The sequence below is a fragment of the Drosophila kikkawai genome, chromosome 2R (assembly GCF_030179895.1).
Source record: "Drosophila kikkawai strain 14028-0561.14 chromosome 2R, DkikHiC1v2, whole genome shotgun sequence".
Taxonomy (NCBI): Eukaryota; Metazoa; Arthropoda; class Insecta; order Diptera; family Drosophilidae; genus Drosophila; species Drosophila kikkawai.
Window position 1 is genome coordinate 13919490 of NC_091729.1, and position 27732 is coordinate 13947221.

Here is a 27732-nt window from a genome sequence, read left to right on the forward strand (position 1 = left end):
AACAGTTTAATGTCGCTTAAAGGGGCGCTTCTTTCCGCAAAACAGCGCGAAACAAAGCCACAAAACAGGGCAGGGAATACCCAGAGAAAAGGGAAAGGGAAAAACAGAAAAAGGGAACCCAGAAAGAGAGAGGCAAAAGGGAGATGAACACTCCCCGAGGCGGCCGCAAGGGTTCTGTTCGGGTATCCTGGATGCTGTATGCTGCGGACAATGGCCGCTCCACATTGCCACTAGTCGTGTATATGTGTGTGTTCATTGGGGTGTGCGTGCTTTGTGTGCGACTGTTTGCATTATAAGCAATTTTCCATTTTTCGTGCCATTTTTGCGGCTCTGCTTCTTGAAGTTGTCGCTTGGCGCTTTGTTAGACGCTGACAGGCGGCGGCAATGGCGAAAACGTAATGAAAATGGCAACAAACAAAATAATTGAAATTTGGTTTAGCGTTGAGGAAAAACCAAAGCCAACAAAAAATAAGAAAACAAAAAAAATTGGCCAAATGAGAACGAATGCCAGAACAAAAAGGAAGAAGGCAGACGGAGACTGCGACGAAGACGACGGCTAAGACGGGTCTTTAAAACCAGCAAACAAACCAAAAAAAAAATAAAATAAAATAAAAATAAAAGAAAAAGGACCGAAACGAAGGAGGAAAAACCTCAAGCAATAAGCCAAGGCGGTTTTCCCTCAGATATAAGAAGGAAAAGCGAGCAATGAGCAGGATGACAATGTCCTCGTATTGTGTGCAGATTTGTCAGTTGATTTTGTTTTTGCTTCTTTATTCCGCTTCTGGTTTTATATATATATTTTTTTTCTTCTTTTGGTTTAAAAGTTCTTCGGCCGTTGCAAATTAAATTTTCCAATTCGCAACGCCCATTCTTTGGCCTTATTTTTTTCCACCGGCTTCTTTCTTTGTGACGACTCTCATACCGTATTCAATTTTCTAATTTCGTACAAATTTCCAGGCAGGGCCTAAGCCCCTTCCCCGTTGGAATTAGAGACAAGAAACCACAATCAAGAGTCTTAGAGGGAAGTTCCAAAATTATGTTGGAGTTTTCCTTGAAGAGTTTTCTCAGGGAATAAGTAATATCCTTTCTACTAGAGGGTCTCTCACAAATTGCTTAAATTTCCCTTTGAGCTCAAGTGGAGGCAACAAATATGATACAAATATTTTAACCAGGCCAAAATATTTATCTCGCTTCTAATGCGACTGAGTCCTTTTAAGGATGCTATCATCTACACACACATACACTGGCTCGCCCACTCAAAATGACAAAATAAATTCACTTCGCTTCGTGCCCAATTTTCCCGGCCATGCCAAAGTGAAAGCTCTGCAAAACGAGATTCCAAAACGGATCTGCTGCGATTTGAACTTGGCCAACGTCTCAGCTTTTCCTTCGTCCTCCTGCCTCCCCTCTTTTACCTCCTCCACCTGCTCGCCAACACATTTGCATTTGGATTTTCCGTGTGTCTGTGTGTGTGTGTGTTTCTGTAAAGCGTATTTCTCATGCATAATTTAAAGCCTTGCCTACATTTGGGGGCCGGCGTTGCCTTTAAAGAAAATCCCCAGGATGACCCCACGTTCCACAAGTTAAAACCAGGGCAATTAGTTCCTGAATATATATATATATATATAATTGATTCGTCTAATTGCTGACACAGAAGGGAAGTGAGGGGAGGATGCTGTAACAGGTGCACAACCAGGGTCATTACAAATCCAAGTCTAATTGTTGCCAAAGGTAATTGCTTGTATCAATTCGGGGCTGCGACATGAGAGCAGCTTGTCGCAGGTAATTTGTGGGTGGGCGGGGGGCGGGGGGCGGTGAAGGAGAGTGACAGAAATCCAAGGTGGCAGGGGGATTCTGATGAAGCTGTCTGCACTACATTTTTCATCATCAATTTTCGCAGTGAGCGCTCGCAAAGCAGACACAAAATGCTGCATCAAAAATGCAAAGAGGGTTTTTTTTCGGCCACTAGGGATGGTAGAAAAGTAACGATATTTAAAAAAAATAGTTATATTTCTTTTTGAATTAATAAAGCACTATTTTTGAAAATGATTAACAGGTAATTTGATAAGTAATATCATGTACAAGTATGCCAATTTCAGTTATTAGGAGGTAATAACTAAACATTCAAATGCCAAGCAATAAATTTTAATTTTATATTTAAAGAAGTGTTATAAAATTTTTGAAATAATATTTATTTAATAAAAGAAACATGAAATATGTCGATATTTTACATTATTTGGGTTTAAAGGGATTTCAAATTTCCTCGATATAAAAATAAATCGTTCATTCATATTCAACAATATATTTTGCACAATAATCGATTTCTTTAGATATATATATAACTTTTTTGTAACATGGAACCACAGAATATTTGTATTCCTTTTGATCGATTTAAAATTATCTTAAAAACAAAAATCGTTCACTCATATTTATCGATATATTTAGCATAATATTCGATTTTTTTCGATATATATCATATTTTTGTATCTTTGCTTAAAACTCAACAACACCTAAAGGTACATCCCTTTCGCCCCAGCTCAAGTTTGGTGACCTTGAGCCGTGTGCTGCCCCTGCTGCTGTGCTAGTGCCACGCCTATTGAAAGGCAAAGCGTTCCCGCCTCTTTGCTTGAAAAACCCACAGCCCCATCATCATCATCATCATACAACAAATTTCTTGGCTTTGCCATCAAACGCAGACTTTTTAATGGAAACGTGTTTGTTTTACCAAATGTAAAATGGCCAAAAAGCAAAAAAAAAAAGAAAAAAATACCAAAACGAAGCTCGTAAATTGCAATCCGCAGAGAGCGAGCCAGAGCGAGTCGGGCGATACTAGTACCTTCTGTCTCTGCCTGCAGCATATGTCAAAATTTAATGGCCGCCGCAAAGAGAAAGAGTCAGGGAATGGTTTAGAAAGAGAAAGGAATAGAGAGTAAAAGAGATAGAGAGAAAGCTGGAGAGAGAGGGAGAGGTGGAGCCATAAAATTAACAAAACTAGAAGCACAAATTACAACAAAAGGCACAACCAACTTACTTTCAGTCAGCAGCAGAGCTTGGCGATATATATATATATTTATGGTGTATATACAACTTATACCATATACTTTATATACTATATACAGTACATATATATAGCCATAAATATGCACAACTTTCGCTTCAATGTTTTATGGTCAACAAAAGTTTTCGCCTTTTTTTATGGCCTGCCAGCTAAAATTATGGCTGATAAATACGCAGACCAAATAAGCAGTTATAGATCGACCATCAAAATACCCGCTTATATGGGTTTCTATTTTATTAACAGAGCTTAGAGTGGTGATAAATTTAAGATAGTTTAGTAATACTTAATTAAAGCCTTGAAACTTGAGCTTAGAATAACTTGAAAAACTTCTCTTTTACATTATTTGCTGCTAATTAAGACATAAAGTTAGGTGGGAAATGTAAAAAGGAAGCATTTACTAACTTTTAGTAATATTTCTTAAGCCCCAAGATATTTATTTTTAAAGTACGTATTAATAATATATTAAACTAAATAAAATCTTTAAAAATTCATTGCTATACTTTTCTCTGCCTATTTCAAACGCTTTTCTTTTCTTCCATCTTTTAAGTAATCCCAAAAATCAAACTACCCCCAAAAATCAAAGGGTAAAAGAACGAAATCAAAATTTATGGCACTAAATTTGTGATTCAGGTAAAAGTTTTTCGTGTGACTTCAAAGTGAGAGCCGTCGTTGTCGTCGTTGTCAACTGCAATGGGCAAAAGTTTGGATTTAATTGCGCTGCCAGGCAGAGAGACATTTCAGTTAATTATGCCTCGATTTGGCTGCGAGTAAACAAAGTAATTAAAACGCAAACATGTTGTTGATGATACTGGCAGCTCGCACCCGAAAAACTCCTCCTCGAGGCAGCCGAGAGGCAGCTGGCAATTGTCGAGGACACCCACACCAGGACCTACCGCCTTTCTCGACTAACTTATTTATGTTGGCAGACAATGGCGGCAGCAGCAGGAGCAGCAGCTGAATGCTGATTGCTGAATCCTAGATGCTACATGGTCGGGGCACGCATTAATGTTAATTATTGAGGCAAGTGACAATTTGAGTGATTTCAGTTTGGACAACAAAACAAACGGCGAGAGAGCAGCCAAAAAACAAATCACAGGCACAAACACTGGAACGCTGAATGCCGGCGAAATCATTTTGACCAACACTTTTTGGCTTTTGCGACGACACAGGGCGGGTCGGTATAGGGTCGGAGGTTTGGGGGTTTCTGGGGGAAGTGTCCTGTCATTTGTTATCTGTTCGCTTTGACATATAGCTACAACCAAAAGCATTTTCCCTCACACTACAAAGTTAGGAGTTTACGCTTGATGCCCTTACAGGGTTGGGTGCTTTTAGTTAAAGTTGGAAAATGAATTCAATTTTGAAAGTTAGGGAAATGGAATTAAAATAAATAGAACATTTTTAAATATTATAGGAAGGCGTTGAAAATGATTAATATTTCAAGAAAATAATCTTTTAAATATTATTTTTATATATTTTTAAAAATATTTAAATATCCGAGAGCAACGTCTAGTAATTCTGTTTAAATAAAACCTAACCTAAACCCCTTAAAACTTCATTTATATATTTAAAATTAAATTCATTTCCCAGAGTATTTCCCTTATCGGTTTCTGAACGTTTTCCACCGTTCTGCTATTCCTTTTTTTTGTGCTCTGTTTTATTGTATTGGGACAACGTGGCCGCAGCGTTTTCACGCGTTGCCAATTACACCTCCCCGACACACACGCACACAACACGCACTCACACATGGACAGAGGAGAGACAGGGGAATAAAGGAGAGTTTGGAATGAATCGTGAGAAATGTCAACACTGTGACATGGCAAAGTGGAAATGGTAATTGCGTGTTAATTGCTTTACGCGTTCCAAGTGCTTTCACCATTCACACAACGTCCCGGCCGGCCTTTCTCGCTTTTTGTCCCTATTTCTACCCCTATTCTGTTCCTGTTCTCCTGCCTCTCTCCCCCCAATAAAAAGCAAACGCAACTAATCAATCTGCCACTGCAATGCGTCCATACAGGCCGAGATTCATTCAACATGGCAAGCAAGGTTGTACAACGTTGCGTATGAGCAATGCATGTGCATACCCATCGAATGCAATTGATTTTCAACGGAAAAAAGGAGAGGAAAATTCAAAGAGGAGGGGAGGTAGAAAAAAAGAGAGAAAATGGAAGGAGAGAGAGCGTGCAATGGCACTTTAATCTTCAATCAAAGCTGGGAAAGTGCGACTTGTGCTATGCACATTACGCATACGACGTGTGTGCCGCAGGAAAAGTTATACCACTCTCTCTTTCTCTTCTTTGAATACTTCGTTAGTCGCCTGGCCAATAATTCGATCAAGAAAGATTTCCTGGAATGTTTCATGAAAAGAAACAGAAAGAGAAGCTAAAGCTACTAAAATGCATACAAAATTGTGGCTATAATTGGCAGGGAATTTCTTCAAGTTAAATTTAATTACTTGCGGTTAGTTTAAGGTATGCTTTTAGTTTACTTTTTTATGGGTTAAAATGTAACACAAAAATAATTGAGTGATAACTGGAAAATTGCTTTTAATTTGATTCATTCTTTGAAGGTTTTTGGGTTTAAAAGTATATAAATATTTTATAGTTTTACCTCTCTTTCCTTTATTATTTATGCCTGCACTTTACGATGTGTTTTATATTTATTATTAAACTTATATAAACTCAAACTTATTTAAGCCTGCACTTAACGTTAAGTTTTCTTACTCATTTATGCCTGCACTTTCCGATAAGTTTTCCATTTATTATTAAACTAAAATAAACTGCAACTAAACCAGCTTCTTATATTTATTTTCTTATTTCATTACGCCTTAATTAAGCCATAAAAGCAAATGGCTTAAATAAAAAGCAAATAATAAAAGTGATTCCATTTTCTATTTAACCTTCAAGCATATCCTTTTTGCCAGGTAAATAAAAAACCACTTATTGTCTTGAGTATTTTATCCTTTATGCTTCTGAAAGAAAAACAACTCAATTCCAGGACTCATAAACAATTCCATAATCATTCACGCATATATATTCATTAAGGACTGTGACAGTGATTAGCCAGAAGCCATTTGGTTATTGACTTGGCCGCTTACCCGAAGCTCCTTGCTTCCGAACCCCACCTGAGGATATCATTGGGCGTCACATGTTGACATGTGTTGAACCAGAGCTCCCCTAAGAACGTTATGACTGTCAACATGTTTATTATTCACCTGTGCATGGAAACACTGGGGCCAAGTTATTAAAACTTTGCCACATTACCGAGGAGGGTAGCAACCTGAGCACAAACAATTGGCAAACACATTTCGGTAGCTGTAGCAGCGAAAAAATGTAATAAAAGTTCACAAAATGCGACGTGTTTGCTTAAGTATTTTTCAGTCGGCGGCTGGGGAAAGTCCTTTGCCTCTGCAACCCCCATACCCACCGTGCTGATTGTGATAAATGCGACAAAGACATGTGTAAAATATGCTTCATGTGCGTTATTATTGCGTTTTATGGAGGCACACACATACCTGTACGCCTGTGACAAACGCATTCCAGGATGTCGCTGCTGACTTGTCGAAATGTTTGCCAAGTGTTTGGATATTTTCTTGTATTTTTTTCCTGGCAAAAGTTAGCTCTCGAACGACAAGAATTCGCTTTTTAATTATAAGTACTTCCAGGACATAAGTATTTCCGCCTGAACGGTGCGAGTCCTAGTCCCTCCCAGGTGCTCCTGGAAGTGAGCAATCTTTAGAGAAAGAACTCATCTCTCCCCATGGTCACATAATCCCTAACTGAGAGCAAACATCAGCAGCCACAGTAAAAAATTCAGGGAAATAAACAAAGCAGTGTTTCCCTAGAGTGTGTAGGAGCTCGAATTGTTTACGCGCACTCGTAATAAATATATATATATATCTTTCCTATATGCAAACACATAAGCCAAAGAAGACATAAAGCATGTTTGCAAAAGTTAAACCAAAAAAAAAGGAGAAATAAAAAATAAAAGAAAGCAGAGATAGATGAAAAGGACGAGGAGCCAAACATTTTAATAATAGCACAAAAGGCTGAATGCCCAAAAACGAAGCCAGGTTACGCCTCTCCCCAAAGGGAACCCTCCTCGGCTTGTTTATGATGGAAGCCCCAAGTCAATCCTTTTCCTTTCACAACCCTTTTTTTCCTGCATCCAGTGTATGTGTGTGTTTGGGGGTTTTTTGTTTGATTCAAATGATTTGTTGTGCGGCTTTTGAGAGATTTCCAGCTGCAATTAAACTGAGAGAGACTACAGTGCAAATTCCCACACAGAGAAACCACCTTTTAAGCCTTTAATGCTGGGCAAAAAACCAAAGTTGTAAAGTTTTTTCCTCAGAGATGTATTGATAGTATTTATCAGCATTAAAAAGTTAAAGGTAAATCGAAATGAAATAAATAAAAATCACATAAAATATGGCAAATTGACTTTGCTGGGGATTATTTTTAAGAGGTTTGAGAGGCTTTAAATATTAAAAGGAGAAGGGAAAGCAAGGATGTAATGATAAAAATAATAAATAAATATAAAACAAGCCAAGAAAATAAGTAAATTAAATACAGTTAAGCTGAAGTATACTTTTTAAAAAGGTTTAAAAGCTAAACAATTAAAAGGTGAAGGGAAAGCTAGGCTTTTATGATATGACAAATATTTTTAAACCTAAAATAAATAAATTAAAATATAAAAAGCCTAGAAAATACATAAATTATTTACAGTTTAGCCCATTAAAAATATATAAAACACTTATAAAACCCTCTCAATTTCCTTAGAGTATTATTTCAGCCATTGTGGCGCTTGTCTGTGGCCTCCGCTTTGATTTGCAGAGTACCTAACCGATGGGGGTTTCCACCTGGCTCGCTTTTCCTGTGACAAACAGCTTTCTTTCTCTGAGTTTTTTTTATTTTTCTCTACCGCTGCTTTTGCTCCTTTTTTCGAGCATAATCAATTAAGCAAAGTGCACTCGACTGCCGGCTGTCGGGTTTGGAGTAATGCAAATAAATGTGGCAAGCAAAACGGCATACGGGGCGTATACGCAACATGAGGGCCACTTGGCTTGCGTCCGCCTTCGCTTCTCTTAATTTTTTACATTTCTGGCTGCTCACAGTTTTTTTTTTTTTTAAACTAAGCACTTAAGGCTGAAATGAAAACCATTAAAACTAAAGAGAAACAAGCTCAAGTGGCAGCATTTTAATTAATTTCTGTTCCTGCCTCAGATGCATATGTAATTACCGCTGCCAGAGCCTTAATTGCTCCTGCATCTTTGATGCCAGCTCAGGTATATAAATTTATACATGCATGCACACAGGTGAAGCCACAAAGTTAAAGCCAAACTTGTGACATTTGCCATTTAGCATTTAACTAGCAACTGTCTCTGCGGCACAATGGAGTCTATTTGGGCTTTGCTTTTTGTCCTGGCACTTGAACTTCCTGGATTCCCTGGTCAAGGTCTCGACATTTGACATTCCTGGTGACTTTTCCCTTGGCCTTACTGCCATCCTCGCATAATAATGCGATTAAAACTGTCAAGTCGAGTGCTCGAGCAACAGTGGCCGGGATAGTAAAAACAATAATCAGGTGAATCATGGGGCCGAAAGTATCCATTGCTGGCCTTAAAGGGGGTCTGGTGGTGGGGTGTCTGGCCCAGACTGCAGTCCTTGGCCCTTGGCCACGTCGTGCAAATAAACAAACAATTAAAAATAAAAGCGCTTGCAAAATGGAAACACTACAAAGGGTGGGGTTCATGGGTTGAAGGTTGAGAGGGTATAAGTTTGAGATGAAATATTCTTCAAAAAATATAAATAAAGTATGTATAATACAGGGAAGTAGCTTTTATATAAGATAAAATTTATATAGAATAAAAAAAGAATAAAGATAAAGTTGAGATAGAAAAAAATACTGATTAAAAATAATTATTCTTACTTTTCTCTTAACTTGACTTAATATATTTCTTTTAGAAATCGTTAATTTCTGTAAGGAGATGTAGAAAACTATACTTTTTTATATACTCTTTACCCAGACTATATATTAAATTAATATATTCTTTACTTAGCCTAGCAAACTAGCTACTAAACCCAAGATAAACCCCGCACAAAGGGAATCACTGGGCCTGGACTACGGGTCGTATGAGTGTTGTGTCTGCTGTGCTACTCTTTCGCCTTGTGAGTGCTTCTTCTCCCCAGTTTTTTTTTTTTCTCTTTTTATCTTTCTCTAGCTGGTTAGGTAAACAGAGAAGTGGCACACACACACACCCCTCACACACAGGTGACCGAGTGTTGAGCCAGCGACTTAAAGTGCGTAAATGAGTAAAACACACACACAAACAGGCAGGCAGTCAGAGGGCAGCAGTACAACAACAACTTAGTGTGGCGCTTATTATGCGTATACTTAACATTTATTTCTGCCAGACGGAATGCCTTCGTATGTGTGAGATACACACACACACACAGATACGCAACACAGATACAGATACAGAGACTAGAGGCAGAGCATAAATCTCATCGTGCATTCATCAATGTCAAGCCACAAGTTTGCTTTTCATTTGTTATGGCTTTGCTCCTTCTAGGTTTCTGTGTGTGTGTGGGATATGAGTGTGTGTGTATGTGTATGAGAGAGCCAGCATTTGTATTGGTGGCTGTATTGTTTAGCTCGTAAAATGCCAGGGCGCCTGCATTGAAATTTTTTACGAGAGTTGATCAAGAAATAGAAAAACCCAGAACTTAAGGGAAAATAAAGAAATTACAAAATAACAACCAAAAAAAATATATTACAATTAATTTTATTTAACTTATAAATATGTAAAATATTACATAAATTTATAATTTAATAAAAAACAAAATATATACATACATAAAATATAAAAGTCTACTAACCTTTTAAACCCTCAATTTCCTCTATCTTTCAATGACAAGCTTTTCATAGATCCCACCTCGCCCATGAATTTGCGGTTGAGGACGTTCATTGTTTTGCCATTTCATTCTGACCACATTCGCCATTTGGGGGCCAAAGCCGTACTTATTCGCACATCATGCTGCCATTTGTTGGTCAGCACATGGTCCGAAGTGGGACTGGAACATGTGTGGGAATAGGCTAAGGTAAAGTGATTGTTCTCAAGCAATTGATTTGCATATGCTCCAGGCTCCCAGGCTTCGAGTATCGAGCTCAAAGCGCTCCAGCTGAGGAGCTCTGTTTTCTGTTCAACAACAACAAGTGCAATCGAAATGGCTATTGCTGCCGCTGCCGCTGCTGGCCCTCTTAAAACTTCATGGCATTGGCAGTAAAAACGACAATTGCCGAGCGCAACTGTTCATAAACATTGAGTGCAGCTTGGCAACTACACACAACTACAGCGTCAGCATCAGCAAACCGTGAGCAAACAATGACAAGGCCATCCAGGCGGGGGTTGGCGCTCCCTCTCTCTCTGAGGCAAGTCGATTTTATTTAATTGCGCACAGCCACAAAATGCACTCCCACTAGGAGGAGCAGCCTCACCCAGCCCACTTTATGCCACCCTCCAACATTGTGCACCCAATATTCTGGTTTTACGAGCGCCGGGCGCCAGATTCAAAGCAGGACGGCTATCGCCTTCGTCGACATGAGCGCACACACATTAAGCAGCTACAGCGGAGGACATCTACCACGGCTGGACAGCACTGAGAGAAAAGAAAACTAGCCACGATCGTAGACAATCCGGCTCGAAGGACCAAAATGGAAATATATTTTAAAAGCTTACATAATTTCTCTTGGTTTTATATTACCAGAATGAGTAAAAACTAAGCTAATTCTATCATAAAATCATTAGAATAACCCTTCACTTCTCTCAGTGCACGCTTGATAGCTGAAATGAGTTGACAATGGCTGGAATTGAGCCAAAACCGGACAGCGCACAACAGGGCCTCAATTTTCGCTGGTTACGATTTGGCAATCTTCGAACTCGTAGGGACTTCAACTTGGCCATTTTCCCAAAACGATTCAACGCTAGAAACGTCCTGTCTGTGTGTGTGTTGTGTCCTTAAAACGACTTAAAGAATGTCCTGGCATTCCCTGGAATGCCAGAAGGAATGCCGCTTCCTTTTTCAATTTTCAATCGCATGCAAATGAGACGGGTCGATGGGCCTGATGCCCGATTTGCCTGGCGGCGTCATGTGCGGGCGCTGCTTCGCACCTCCAAGCCAGACCCTGAGTTCGAGGAGTCAATTCAATTGAAACGTTTTCTGCGGAGCCAACAAGCTGCAAAACAGCCGGAAGCGCAACTCACTCGAGTCATTTTTTTGGGGGTACCGGCTACCTAAGCGAAATAAGGCAACAGGACGAGGCATAACAAGCAAGACAGCAAATCATTTGTAAACACTTGAGCGCCAAGAGGGGCAGCCTGGATGCGAGGGAGCGAAGCCAAAACACAAATCAAAAGATAAACGGTCTGCCGAGGGGAAGGCAAAGATGAAAAATTGAATTGCTCCAGCCCCGAACCCCGAACCCCGAGAGGACATTGGTCCTGGGCATCCAAAAAGGACTCCGGACAGCATGTTGCGTAAATAAAGTGCGAATTTCCAAAAGCTGTGCAGACAAATGAGCGACCACTCAAGATGACAAGTGACCGTCCATGATCGAGGGAGGTTCAAGTCCTTGGTAAAAGGAGCAGTAGCGGGAACTGGAGCAGCTGCCCCTCGCCATCTGTTAGTGTCAAACATATGAGGGAAGTGGAACGATGCCGCGGGGTTTATGCCAATGAAGCTCTGTCGAAGGAAGAAAAAAACTTTGGGGAAATAAAAAGGGCGGAAATTGGTGACAGGACTATGAGATACCTGGTAGGAGATGAGTTTTAATAATATCTTATAAATAATAATATGTTAAGAGGTTAGGGTTCCTGCTTCCAAAATAACCAGGCTTCCCAGCTAACAGACAAACCAATTTTTTAACTTCTTCAAAATATACTTTTCACACTTCTTCCCATAAGCCCATATACCCCCTCTTACAGGGTACCAAAATCCATTGCCAGGCAAAGAAAACGTCGAAATTCCCCAATAGCAAATTGAAAAAAAAAAAAATCCTTGGAAGCAGGAGCAAAAACTTTGCCATTTTTCCGGGGGAAGAAAACTTTGGGCGCTCTGCTTTAAATGTCGATAAAAGTTTGCTGGACGCTATGGTAATAATATTTTCCCCCACTCTCAGTACCAATCCCCAAACCGAGTTACAAGTCCTGCGGGCTCTCTGCTGTGCTGTGTTTCACTTAATCTGTTGGATTGCTATTTTCAATAACGATTATTAGCCGCATCCAGCGGATGCGAGCGAGCGAGGCATCTCCCTCGGGCCACTGCCAACTGTTTATTGAAATATTCAACATATTTAGCGTGGTCGGCACTGGGCGCAGAAAACTTAATTAAATATATTAAAAGCTGATTAATAACAAAATGAAAATCAAACATCAGGCCGAACGGACTGACTGGCCCAGAAATTTTCCTCATTAATATTAACAACTTAATTAAAGCTTGCACGCGCCCTCACAGAGCGCTGTCCACCGTCTGGCCCGATTATTTTTGCAATTATGCAAAGTAGCTGCTAGTTGGATCCTGGCTGCCTGTCAATGCCTGCACAAAGTTTAATATTAATAAATTTTTAATCAAAAGCCCTTGCGCGGGGCGTCAATCTGTGCGTGCCTGTGTGTGAAGTGGTTGCGGTGGCTCTTTCCCCTTGGCCTTTGAACGCGGCTTCCAGGATACTCTGAAAGACCGCCTGCGGTGCAGGTGGCTTAACAGGAGTCAAGTCCAAGGGTGTGTGAAGCCTGTCAGTCAGCGAGAATGTAAAGTGCGGTCAAATGAGGTGGTCAAAACAATTAAGGCGTCGGAAATCAAATGGGATTGCAGGCACTTAAGGAAATAGCCAGGAAAAAGTGTTAAGAAAATAAGGATATGCGGAATATAAGGGTTAAACTAAATGCCATATGGAAAATATGTAGAGAGAAATGTATATTTAAATGTGGATAAGGACAAAGAAAATTTATAAAGTAATTTTGAACTATTACAACGTCTTTCTTTAAAATGTAAAGTATTATTTATCCCACTTTAAGCTCCCTTATTCTTTATCAATATGCAATCACTACTTCCTGCCGAGTTTCTCCTGGTTTAAATACACATTCAATACCCTCTCACCTCACCTCGTTTCACCGCTGAAAATCACCGCCCCTTTTCGCCATTTGTTACACGTTTATTTGCATGAGAAAGAAATCACGTCGGACACGTGGCCGACACACAAATCTTTGAGCCAAGTCGAGCCTTTCCACCTACGTACACACTCCTGGCTCAAACACACACACACACACACACAGGCGCATATTCATACATCTTTTTTATTTTCGTATATTGTGCGCAAAAGCGTAAAATCATCTTTATAAAAGGGTGGGGGGTGTCTGTGTCGGTGTGTCTGCCTTTGGCTCCTTGTCTGCTTGCCCATCTTCAGAAGTGCGCTCACGTTGCCTCAAATGGCGTATCCTTTGAAGGAGTATCATCTCTGCAGCAGAGGCGACTGCAGGAAAAAAGAAAAAGAAAGATATTCTTCATGAAAATGTCGCGACAGTACTTATTAGGATTTTTTGACCTTCAATCTCAATGGTATCAAGTTTTTTTCAGGGGTTAATAATTTGTTGGGTCTTTTAGGGGTGAAATAAATTGAATTAAATGATTAATAAATGTAGAAATTTAGTAAATTAATTACATAGTTAATTTTTGAAATCATATTTATATTTTTTAATATAACAAATAAATATAAATATATATTAACAAGAAGCTAAACTTATTTATTAAACCACTAAGTAATTTTAATAATTGTATTCCCTTTATTTCTGCCTAAAAGAAAATATTTTCCAGGCTCCTCAAGCCCCCAAAACCCCTCCAAACAAATCCCTTTACCCATTCTCCTCTGACTAATTGATCAAGAAGTGCAGAAAGTGGCTGCCACACCCTAGGAAAAGCCTTCAGGCTGGGAAGCTGCATCATGCATAATGCAGCCAAGTCCTGGCGATGGGAGATGCAGATGCATCAGGCATTACCTGCAGCTGGCAAAGGAAAAGTGCGGGCAAAAAGCATGTCAAGTTGTGACACATATATGTACATATATACTATATTAAATTTATGCCAGACTTTCCCTTCGGCGAAACCGAAAAAGGGCTGGCTACTGGCGCGCACGCACAGGAGGCACATGGCTCATAAATTTTTATTGTGTGGCAAAGATGGGCAGGACTCCAGCTCTTCTCCCTTGGCTAACCAAAATAAACAAAACAAAAATCTCCCTAGAACACTGAAAAGGATACACAGGATATCAAGAGACAGAGAGAGAGAGAGAGGGAGGTGGACAGGGGGGAAAAATACACACAAAGTAATGAAGCAAAGTGCCTTCGCACGCCATTCAGCACAAAATCAACTGCAGTTGGAGTTTCCTCGCTTTTCCTGCCGGCAAAATAAATTCATTTCACTGTCTGGCAAAAGCGCCGACTGACGTATGGACGTGAACGTAAACGTGGACGAATGCCTTGGCCTAGACATGGTGCAGGAAGTGTTATTTAAATGCAGGATATTGTATGAGGAAATTTATTATCGTGCCCGGGACTGACATTAAAGAAAATATTGAGATATATGTGTATATACGGCTCAAAAGTAATTAAAAGCCAACAATTCTGGGTCATATATTACCGAGACATTGTTGCAGTGAAATTCCTCCTTAAATTCCTTTTTTAATTCATGGAATTTTTTGCACCACCAATAACCAAACTGAAATCTTTCAATTTGCAAAGGAAGAGCTTAAATATTTGATGGAGGGCTTTGTGGTGTGCGGCATGCATCAAAAAAACCTCTCTGGATATAGACGAAATATTTAAACGAATTACAATTCCGACTAATGCCCGACATGGCCAACATTTGTTTTCCAAACGCTTTGTTTGCTTTTCCTTTTTTTCTATTTTTTTGGCTGCATATTTCCATTTTTCAGATGACAAACATTTTAAGCCAACCAACAAAAATAGAGCATATTTCATTTCAGAGATAAAAACGTGAAATATCAATAGATTTATGATCTAAAACTGCCTAAAAATATTTAAAGCTATCAGAAAATATTAAAAATCTCCTTTAATTTATTAGTTCAATTTAAGAGATTTCTTACAGTTATTAATTTATGACCCTGGCCCAGGGTATTATCAGCTTCGAGCTCTGGCAGCATTCTGCTTCTGCTTTTGCCAAGTTTTTTACATTTTATTAGCAGATAAAAAATGCATTGAATGTTATTTATTTCACGCCCCGCTTGCAGAACATGAAATAAGCTGGAATTTAAATATTTGCATACTTTCTATGTCCGTCTCCATTTGCATTGTTTTACATAGATAAAAAATAAATAAGAGAGAGGAAAATTGTAAATGGGAAGTGCATTCCCTGACAATTTGTTTCTTCGCCAAAGGGCTTACGCTTGAATAATTCAACAAAAGCTGCTGGCAATTGAATATTAATGAGCAATTAGCGGGGGAATTTTCTAACTAATAACTGCAACACAGCTAAGCCACGGTCAACGCTGCGTATGCGTGATATTTATTACGCACTCCCAAAAGGGCCATAAAACACCAGCTAGAGCCAAAGAGTTAACCAAGGTGCCAACACATACACAGCCCCACTCGAGCGATATAAATTATTTGCAGCAGACTGATTGGCAAAAGCAATTGCAGGGCGGGGAAAATGGAAATGAAAATGAAAATGGGGAAAATGGGAAACAAAACTGGGCAGGCAATCCAACTGAAGCTGTATACATAACACAGCTGCAACCGCAAAAGGAGTATAGTGTGTCTGTGTGTGGGGTGTGAGTAGGGAAAATCGAGGGCCAGGAAGAGAAACACAGAAAAGCGGCGAGAAAAAGGATCTGGCTGGCAGGCGCCAATGAAAGGCCGTTCAGGATATGGGAACAAGGCGCAAACACTCGACTGCAAAGATAGAGAAAAATGGCGCATGAAATGAAGCGGAAATGGTGCAAAAGGGAGTCCAACCGGAAGTGGCACTGGGGGGGAGGAGCAAGGAATAGGGCGCTCGGGCAGCCACTTACAGAGCTGAACTAATATGTACATTAGTATCTTTTGAATGCATGCGAACAACTGATAAATGTCTGGTCTTGCATATCTGCCTCTGAGGTTGCCTCTGTGTGTGTGTGTGTGTGCGGTGAATGAAATCGAGCGTCGCATGAAAAATGTATGCCATTTATTTTACTTTATTTTAGTTTCCCTTTCTACCCTCCCCTTTTTTCCTATTTTCCCTGAGCCCTAACAACAGCAAACAGCTGGCATTGGCAAGGGGCAAACAATGAGACATTGCTTTTGGCTTGCTTTTGGAAAACTGCACTTTGATGGGCCGCACACACTGGCAGACACACACACCCCCGCACACACACACACTTCCTCCTCCGCACACATGAACGGCATGCCCAACTATTGTGTGATGTGCCATTGAAGGGTGGACTGACTAGTTTGCCAAGGAAATTGGATTTAAGTAAGATTTTTTATTAAAAAATAATTTTAAAATAAATACTGAAACCAATATTTAAGATTTTCTATTGAAAAATAATTTTAAAATAAATACTACAGCCTAAAATCGGAATTTTTAAATACGGAAAATTACAATTTTTATCAATAAATCAATTTTAACTATTTAATAAATATAAATATATACAATAAAAGATATATATAATTAATATTAATGGATTACAATCTAAAAAAAAATGTAAACCAAATCCCTATTAGAATTTCCATTGCTTCGGAAACATTTTAATTCGTTCCAAATATATATTAAAAAGATTGTTTAGGCAACAAATATATTAAATAAAAAATAAAACAGACGTTAGCAAAATACCAACTTAAATAATCTTGGTTTTTATAAGATTAAAGCAAGCTTCTATCTAATTACAAAAAAAATTCTAAAAAATTCTTATCTACTCCTAAAACAAAGCTAGTTTTTAATATTCTCTCACTAAACATTCTATGCTTCATCTAAAAACCTTTAAGTAATTATTTACACCACAATTTCCCATAATTCATTCTCTATATTTTTATACTCAAATCTTTTTTTTTTCACCTACAACTTAATTTACGCCCCTCGTTCTTTAGTTATTTGCTTGATTTATGACTTGGCACAGGGTAAACATCCAAGGCAGAAACAACTACAAAAAAAAGGAGAAAGAGAACTATTGCATAGATAGGCAATTTTCGTAATTGCTGCGATGCGGATACGAATGCGAATGCGAGTGCGACTGGAGCGGAGGAGGAGGAGATGGTCGGTCAGGAGCTGAGTGCGGTGAACCAAAGTTGATTTATAGCCCAGTGCGTCCTGCGCTGTGCCGCTGCTTCAAAGGACACACTGCATAAATATGCGATAAGCTCGACGACTATAAAAAGCGAGTGACATTCTCTCACACATTACACACACACACACAACATACTCTCACTCACACACACATATAGACTCTTTCACTCACACCGAAAACAGTTGGCATACACTTGCATAATGTATGCAGGCGACTCTCTGCCGGACAAGCTGCGAACCGCAACAAGTGCACTCCACCATGGCCAGAGGGGGGGGCAGGGGGGGTTACTAGTTCATAGGGGGAGTGGGGGTGGAGGGAGGGTATACAGGTGCGACTGGGTGTGCATTTAAGCGACATGTGTCGTCTTCACACTTAACTGCACTTCAAACGAGCCCAGAGCAAAGCACGTTCCCAGGACCTACAGCATACACTCCACTCGGCAAGCCAAAATAAGCGTCAGTACAGTGGAACATGGCTAAGGCACTTCTGGGAACTTGGATATAATTGTTGATTACCTTTTTAAACTATTCTAGATAAGATAAGAATCTAAAATTATTCAGTGTTTAAAATGTTTAGAAACATACTAAAAATATTTGAAATCTTTAGAGATTTCATATCACTTCTTACTTCATTTGAAAATCTCTAGGGAATTTAAAATCACCATTTTTAACTACTCTGAAAATTTCATGAGATTTTAAATCACTTTTATTACTAACTATGGAAAGTTTTTGAATGCTTAAATCATACATTTTGCAATCTCTAGAGATTTCAGCTAGTCTTAAAAATCCTGAGAGATTTCAAATCACTTATTTTAAAAACCTTAAAAATCTATATAGATTTAATATGACTTTTTTTCTTATCTTATAATTCTGAAGAGAAATAAAATTACATATTTTATGAACCCTTCAATTTTCTGCAGACTTACAAATTTCTAAACGACTTGAAAACTCTTCTTGGCCTTTCTTTATAGTATACAACCATACTACTTTTCCTTGACTATCGATTAATAAACTTCCAATCAAACTTCGAATCCGGCTTCCTATACGTAAGCTCTCCTGTAGTTCGCCTTGAACACCCATGGCTTGGCATAAACTTCCGCATTAAATCGACTTTGAACTTGAAAACGTTAGTTACATGGCCACACACTCGCTCGCCTTATCACGCTCATGTGTTGGCATTTGAAGGTTATTGTGGTCGGAACTTGCAGTTCAGGTGGCTGACTGCGCAATAGGACCTTTTTTGCTTGGAATACAACTCAAAGGATTCAAAAGGGAAGAGTCTTTCTTGGTAACACAAGAAAAGGAAAATAGAATGCTTTCTATTTAGGCAAAGGATGGAAGCAAACGCAGATGTGAATTCATATTTGCTAGACGAAAGACTGACGAAAGTGGCTGCTAATAAAGTCAGGAATGCAAAAAAAAAAAAAAGGAGAAAGTGCAAACTGGCAAGGAAAAGGCCAGAAAAAACCCATTAATGATTTCCTGGCAACTCATATGGGAATGAGATTTTAATGAGCAAAAAATATAGCTCTAGTTTTCCAGGATTATTGCCTTAAAGTGTAATAAAGTTAACTCCTTTTCTGGATACATTGTGAGTGTATCAGTACTTCTGGTAAAATTTAAAACCCAAAACATGTTTACGTTCGTTTATCTTTATGATATTTTAATAGTATTCAACATTTTATTTCTCTGCTGGAATTTTAATGGCATAATTAGCTGAACAAACACTGTGGTGCAGTCAGTGGAAAACATATTCATGGGAAAAGCAACATACACACAAATTTTCAAATAACTCTTTGACTGCCTTTTCCTATAAAAACAAAAACAAAAAGCAACAAAGTACTGTGTGCATAATTTAGAAGCACTCCGCACTCTATCTATGTGGCACTAGCAGCTAGTACTACTCTTATTTCTTGCAGCTTAAGGCTAGTACAAATCATATCAGCAAGTTAGCCATAGAGTGCAAGATCCTGGTATCCTAGACTATAAACTTGCTGGGCATTAAACATGCAACATTTTCGCTTTGGGTTTTATGGCGCCGCAATGTGTACTATGCAGTAGTGTAAGAGACACATAGAGGAGTGACAGTTGGGGGTAAAATAATAGGAATAGCTTTGTAAAAATTAAATTAAATTAAATTAAATAGAAGAAGAAACTATAATTTCAGGTTTTAAAATAAAAGGAAAAGTATATAAACATTCAATTAAATTGAATTGAAATTGAAATATATTTTCTGTAAGACTTAAATGCAGTTCTTTGGAATTAAATTCGATACTAGGTAGTTAAAACATTTTAAAGGAATTAAATTAATCATTAAATTAATTCTTAACAAATACATAAAGTCTTTTGACACTTCCTATGCATATTTATTCAATTAAAAATATTTAAAAAAGGTTACCTAGAATAAAATTAAATACATATTATTATCATTAAAAATAATGATTAAATTAATTCTTTAAAAAAAACATATATGCTTTTGACACCTTTTCATATTTCTTAGAAATAAAAATCCATCCTTTTTAAGCATATTTATACAATTAAAAATATTTAAAGAAGTTTTCCAAGAATAAAAAAGCATTTTCAAGCTTTAACTAACTCTAAAAAGCCTCTAAAATCCAATAAAAAAATGATAAAAAATATATTCAAGTGTATTTAAATTCCCTATAGATATTTTAAATCATAATTCCCCATAATTATTACTAATTTCTTAACCCCCATTGTAACCCTACACATGTAACTACATGCGATGACATTTTACCAAGCCCCGGCTTCGCTCTTGGGGTATTTGCCTTCTTTTTTGCTCTCATTTTATGCGTTTTAAATTTATTTTGCTGCCTCTGCCTCTGTAGCAACATTGGGACAAAAAGGACGCAGGGGAGGTTGCGAAAAGGACGTGCAGAATGGGGGAAGGGGCATAAGTGGGGGAGACGTAAGGAGCCGCTGGCAATGGCGCCTGTCGCACGCACGCAAAACTTCCGCCAGTCTCTCACATGCACACGTATGCGTAAGGATATGCCTTGCCATGAACTTGAGTGTGTGCGTGTGTGCGTGAGTGGCTGTCCTGAAGCAAGGAAAAAAAATATAAAAAACAACGCTTGGCTTGCCTTCAGTCTTCATATTTATTTATCGTGCCAAGTGATTCCGTGTAATTGCTGAAATTGCGTTAAATTATTTAACAAGCGGGCACAGCATCAGCGTCGGTGGCAGAATTTCAAATTCATTTACACTTTACGCACAATGCGGAAAGGAAATTGAATACAATAAATTTTCGGCAGGCGAAAAATATATGTATGTACATATATATGCCGCAGACCCACAGGAAATTATTTTCCAGCACAAAAATCAACCGCAGAAATTGAATTTCAAGCGTTTTTAAATATTTGTTGCGCACTGGTATGGGGACGCAGATTTATTATCTATTTTTAGTTTTATTGCCAAAAATGGGTTAAAAGAGAGTTATAGATAAATTTAAAATAAAATTTGAGTATAGAAAAGTTTTTTGAATATAAATTGTACTAAATTTAGTGTGTTTTTAATTAGAAAAAGGTTTTTTAGAATTTTATCAAGCTAGTAAAATGGGCCATAAACTTGTATAAGCTTGTAATGTATATTGCAAATAAAAGGTTCTTTTGTTCAAAAATTAATTTACAATATTTACTAGGTTCCTAAATATTATTTTCATTAGGATAAAGATTTAATTGTTCATATAAATTGCCATAAAAATTAATAAGACTGTGTACAGGCCCCTAAATTTATTTTTATTTACTAAAAAATGTTTCAATATTGCACTTAAATTAAATATTTAATTGCTGTACAATTTATTAATTTAATTTAAAAAAATATAAACCAGCCTCTAACATTATAAAAAAATACATTTTTAGGTTTATTTATTAGGAAACGTTAACTTATTAATTACAATATTAGAAACTCGTACCAAACATCGCTTTGATAATATTTTAAAAATATTTTCTAACCCATTTTCTATTGGTTTTCATTGTAGAATGCGACCCAAAAGGCCACCAATTGGGCAGAAGGCAATCGGATGCGAAATTTGCTTCCAGGATATGAAAATAGCTCATCAATTGAGCCATAAACACACGACAGCAAACGGAAGAGCTTAAATAAACCAAAAAAAAAAAAAAAAACTAAGAAAAATCAAAATAAAAAAAGAGTACAAAGCAGCAGCGTCGTGGAGCAACAATCAACACAAAGCACAAAGCAACACTGCCACAAGAAAATCTAAAAAAGAAACAAAATACTAACAACAAAGAAAAGAGCACACTGAAAGGAACTGGAACTGGAATAAGAGGAAGTCGGAAAAAAGAAGGAAAAGTGAAAGCCAAAAGCCGAAATTGTAAACGCTCCATGTAAACACTTGAAAGCTCGTTAGGATAATACATCCTGCCCGGCACCGAGCACACGCTGCTGCCAACACACACACACATACACACATAGAGAGAGACAGGAGCCCAGGAAGCAGGCAAAAGTGTCACCATGCGCCGCCCCGCCTGTCTGAGTGGCCGCCATCACATGAAACAGCAGCAACAACAACGGCACCACCTTGAAACCCCACCCAAATATAACAACAGTACACCTATACACACATCAATGGGGAGCCAGGAGCGGGCCATTGCCATTGCCATCGCCGTTGCATAGTCGCGCTTCCGTTTCCGTCTACTCCTCATTTCCGCTGCGGCTGCAATTAAGCGAAGCGAAGCGACGCCAAGCATCCCCAAACCAAAAAAAAAAAAAGAACACCGCGAATATCCACAAAAATGGCGCACGAGACCAGCTTTAATGGTGGGTACACATGACAGCTACACACATTACCCTCAGGTCATTGTTTTTAAAACATTTTAATGCAGCTCAGAAATTTAGGAGATTTTTGCTTGTTAAATTGGGGTTAGATTTAAATAGAAGAGAACATTTTTAAGGGAACAATATTAAATATACAATTATTTATATAGATTAATATATAATTTAATGATGTTTATCTTATCTTCCAAAACCCACTTTCTTTTCTCTTAAAGATGCCCTGGATTACATTTACATAGCCAACAGCGTGAATGACAGGGCCTTTCTAATAGCCGAACCCCATCCCGAGCTGCAGAGCTCCCAAGGCCAGGAGGAGGAGCAGGATCAGGACGAATCCGAGGCCGAGGAGAATCTAACAGTCAGCAAACCTCTTGTCCAACTAGAGGACACAAACAACAACAGCAAGCGTTACTATAGCTCTGGAAAGCGGCGTTCCCGCCTCAAGGGACCCCACTCTCAATCTGCACTAAAGTCTACCGTACCGGCACCTGTCCTGCCCACCGAACCATCAAGCAACTCAACCGCTGGCTCACCGTTGGCCACCGCCGCCTTGGCTGCAGCAGCGGCCAGTGCCTCCGTGGCGGCGGCGGCGGCCAGAATAACAGCCAAGGCAGCTCACAGGGCTCTAACGACAGCTACCACGACCAAAGCAGAGGCATCGGGATCGGGATCGGGTTCACCGCCAGCTCTCCAACTGATCGATATGGACAATAACTATACCAATGTGGCCGTGGGCCTGGGAGCAATGCTGCTCAATGACACGCTGCTACTCGATGGCAACGATACGGGTCTGTTTGGTGAGATGATGATGAACAATCGGAGCGGGCAAGTGGATCTGGTCAATGGCAGTGCGGGCATTAATGTGACCACCAGCAAAGTGGCCGAGGATGACTTTACGCAGCTGCTGCGAATGGCCGTCACATCGGTGCTGCTGGGACTGATGATATTGGTCACAATAATTGGTGAGTATAAAGTGGAGAGGTAGGGAAAAAAATAAGGTGTACAATGGGGGAAACAAGTGGGGAAATTCTGGAATTAATTTTAAAAATATTTATTTTAAATTCAATTTCCTTTAAATAAATTTTAAAATATTTTAAAATAAAATCCAGCCAAGTATTATATATCTTTCTTAATTTATAAGCTAAAATCACCATTAAAAATTCCTTAATTTGTTTTTAAAAAATTTAGTAAACTTCCCGTTTCAAGTGTAAGCCAAAGCCCAAACATAGACATAATTATTTCAGTCGCAGAACTGAATTTCCCCCCTCGCAAAAACCTCATCCAAAAGTAAATTCCTTGAATGCCAGTCTCAGGCACGCGCCTCCTTCAAATCCTTGGGGAATATGGCAAACAATTCAATAAGGCAGGGCAAAAAGGGAGAGAGAAGGGAACGGAGGAAGGAACCAACCTCCCCCTGGGTGGCAGCTTCAGTTGTAGATAATAAAATACGCGTAACTGATATTTATGATACTGGGGGCATGGGCATTTTATATTATTTATTATTGTTGTTATTATGGCTCAGATGCTGAAGCAGCTCAGTCTCAGTTATTAATAAGGCAGCTCAATGACGAGGAACGAGGCAACGGCAATGGGAATTGAGAACGAGGCCGGGGGAATGGATCTCTCTCGCTTTTGTTGCTGGGCTACATTCATTACACGCATTTAGCCATAAATCCGATGGCAAACAAACCGGCATCCATCTAGGCAAAGACATGCCGCATTAAAATTGACAGTCAATCAATCAATCACAGTGTATCTACCATCACCTCCTGCTCCTACTCCTCCCCCTGCCTGAGAGGAAAACTTTATGTTCAAGTTGTAAAATCCAAACAAAATGTATAAAAATCAAGCAGAGCAGCCGGCTGAAATTGATTTCATTAATTTAAGTAGATTTCATTTCATTTCATTTCATTTCGCTTAAAACGGGCACAAAAGTCAAGAGGCAAATAAAAATAACGACAACGAGAGCTGCAAAGTATGCTACGATTCTTAGCGCCGCCTCCGCCTCCGCCTTCTTTCAAAAAGGATCTCCAACATGTCTCGCTTCCTCTCACTTGTTTTCATTTCTGATTTCCTACTAATTTGTGTTTATTTAGTTTTTCTTTCTTCCGTTTCCGTTTCCTTTCCCTTTCCCTCTTTCCCTCGTTCCCCCCCGTTGCTCTGCCTTTAGTTTTCCTTTTCTTTGCTCTCGTCTCGCTTTTGAACTTTTGCAGTTTTCGTCAGCGTCAGCGTCGGCAGCAGCATTTAGCATTTAAAAAGAAAATGCTAATGAGTTTTAATGCTAATTTTAGCTAGATTGCTTCACGCTTTCGGTCACTCAGCGGCATCAGCGGCATTAAAATAAAAATAAAAAGAGCGAAACCAAGGTCCAAAGGCAGCTTTAAAATGTACGAATTTAATGGGGAAATATTTTGTGACCTACTTATAAAACGCATTTAAACTGATTGGGTCTGCTCTTTCAGGCCGGCGGGCAGTGGGTTTTGATTAAGACTTAACTGATTTATCTGATTTAATTGCAGTTTGATTTATCTTTTGAGCTGGCTTAATATTTATACATTTAATTACTTGAGATATTCTTATAAATGTGAAATCAATTTATCATTTGTCAAAGATATTATCTATCGGTAATTAGGATTAATAAAGGCAGAGATATGGAGAGAGTTTAAAGTATGTATATATTTCACAGCTTTTAAAACCCTTAAAACTTTATAAAAATATTCTTGCTTAGAATAAGTCTCAAAAATATATTTTTCACATATTTCTACTATAAAAATTAGGCTTCTTAAATGTTTTAAAAAATATTTTCCAAATTCCCAAGCTAATTTATATTACAAAGAAAATTCCAAAAAAAAAAACCATCCCAAACTTGGAATCTGTAGAGCAAACCCCTGCGGAGGAGAGGCCACTGCTTGGAACTTAAAAACCCAAAACAGCTGGCGGCAGGCATGGGACTTGTCTACTTGCCTTCACTTTGACACTCAAGTATCTAATTGCATGTGTGTCTCCAGGCCCGGGCAGGCCCTATGTAAGAGTGTGTGAAAGTGTCGACTGTCGGCGGATTCAATGCCACAAATTGCATGTCTCGCACCTGTAGTGGCTGGCTTTCTTTGGCTGCCTCAAGTGGGCCACAAGTAGTGGCAGTAGCAGGAGAAAAGCCCAGAGAGAAAAAAACGTGAAAAAAGTACGCTTAGAGCTCTGGCAGACATCAAAGGTGATTTCACACCCTGCCAAAAAAAAAAGACAAAATAAAAGAGGAAGAAAAAACCCAAACCTGATCCTGCAGCTTTTTGGCGAAAGTTTACGACAGCGCGATTAGCTCATGTCGTTTATTTTGGCTTTTCCGCAAACTTTGTCATTGTCTTGGGCTTTGTGTGGAAACTGCCACTGCAGGTGGAATTGCAACAGTGCAATCCCTTCTCGGCAAGACAAGCTTAATAAGATTCCCATTTCATTTAGGGTCACGGCTCTCTTACTCTCTATCCGGTCCAAAGAAGTTTTGCCAATTCCCCTTGAGAGAAACTTTATCCGTTCCGCTGCGGTTTCGGTTTCGCTTTCGCTTTCCATCATCAGCTGCAGCACCGAGTTGGAATTGAATTCCAAACTTTTTCCCCTCAAGTCAATTTTCCTAATTAGGCTGCTGAACGGTTTATACTATACATAGTCTAGTTCCACATTTGATTAAGTTTTCTTCACTTTCCCTCGATCATTGCAGGCAACGTCTTTGTCATTGCGGCCATTATCCTGGAACGGAATCTGCAGAATGTGGCCAACTATCTGGTGGCCTCGCTGGCCGTGGCCGATCTCTTTGTGGCCTGCCTGGTGATGCCTTTGGGAGCCGTCTACGAGGTGAGTTTTTCTAGGTGCTGAAAAGCGCAAGAAGTGCGGGATTTATTTTTATAACATTTTTATAAGACAAGCACAATTATTTAAGCCAAGCAAACATTGAGATTATAAACTGGGAATAAAAATTATTCTGATGTTTCTTACATTGAGATTATAAACTGGGAATACAAATAATTAAGGAGTTCCTAGCCCCTGTATCTTACGTAAATAATTTCTATTATAAAAACCAAAATGCTCAATACCATTCCCCCTACGAAAATTCTCAAATAAACTGAGTAAAAAGTAAGATTCAGTGGTCTAAACTCCATTTGTGTCTCCCTGGGCAAGTGAGTAATGCCTTTTAATTTCCGAAACTGTTGGAAACCCATTAGGTGCCATTTGTGATGCAAACCCGACTCGAAAGCTCTCTGAAAATATTCCTTAAAGATAAACCTTAGTGGCGATTTCGGTGAGATGGGTAATCGCAGGTGACCTACACTCGAGCATAGCTGCGGTCCACCAGTAACGAGACGCTTTATCTTCAAACGCTCCTGATACAAACGATTCCAGTTGGGCGTTCGCATCACTTAAACCCAGCTGTCGTTCAGGGAAGTAAAATGCCTATAACTCGTTTCCTCATCCACAACATCCACCAAATCCAGCAACGAAACTCGGCATTTGATTGTCTCTAAATGCCTGCAGATCGGTGTGATAGTATGTCGTTATCCGAAGGCCACTGGCTCGCAACGATTCCACATCCTTGATGGGTGGATAATGGAATCCCGTGGTCAAAATGCTGCTGAATATGGACGAAAAAGTGCTGACGAGGATACCCACGACTAGCATGCAGTAGACCTCGATTATCTTGTCCGCCAGAGGCAATCGCTGCAACTGTCCGCCGGGCAGGGGAATCCCCAGACTAAAGCGAAGAGTGCTGAAGAACGAGTCCACCAGTGAACGGCGTCGATGGGAAATGTACTTGATCACTATGACCAAAATCATAATAGGAAGCAAGTACCATTGGAGATCGCTAACGAAGTTGTCGATATATCTGTTGAAGGGAACCTTCCTCCGATGCGGAACCAGTAGGCATATCTGCGAGTCTGAGACAACGGGACTATACAAGAGGCTGCCGTTCTCCACAGCATTAGCCACAATGTCCACGTTCCTATTGTTGGTCTTCCCTTCCAGGGGCGGAAGTATGTCCATGGTGGAGTTCATATGACGCATGAATTCCACCATCAGGGTTCCCACAACACCGGACAAGCTAACACTGCCATTACCAATCACATCCGCTTGCTCCGTTGAGTTGTACTATTCAAAGGAGAAGACTCAATTTTTAATCACGATTTAAACTAGATAATCCTTCTTCTAAAAAACTCACCATAAAAATAATTGGAGGATGGTTGGACACTTGCACGAGAAATCTCAAGCCGTGTTTTCTCAAAACATTCTTAAAGCTTATTTCAGTGACTCTCGTGATGGTTATATTGTTGATGTAAAAGTAAGTCCAAGTCTCGAGTTCAGACTCGCCACGAAAGTAGAGAAAAACGTTAATGAAGCCTCGTTCCCAGCACCAGGAGAAGAACTCCTCCATCTCGTTCTTGGTCAAGGCACGACTCTCATTTCGAGGTGGAATATACAGAAAGTTAAAGAACAGATTGCCATCGGAGAGCTCCGTGTCGTTAAGGGCAGCCAGTGTGGGATCTT

General features: G+C 39.2%; 1 protein-coding gene across 2 annotated transcripts in view; it reads left to right on the plus strand.

Annotated features, from left to right (window-relative positions):
* Positions 1-27732, plus strand: part of 5-HT1A (5-hydroxytryptamine (serotonin) receptor 1A) — a 71260-nt gene that overhangs the window by 6502 nt on the left and 37026 nt on the right. For both annotated transcript variants that reach the window (XM_017177661.3, XM_070284489.1), the window contains 3 exons: positions 21386-22185; positions 22416-23162; positions 25913-26046. In XM_017177661.3, coding sequence (XP_017033150.1) covers positions 22161-22185; positions 22416-23162; positions 25913-26046 — 906 coding nt within the window. In that variant the 5' untranslated portion in view covers positions 21386-22160. The remainder of the gene's footprint in view (positions 1-21385; positions 22186-22415; positions 23163-25912; positions 26047-27732) is intronic.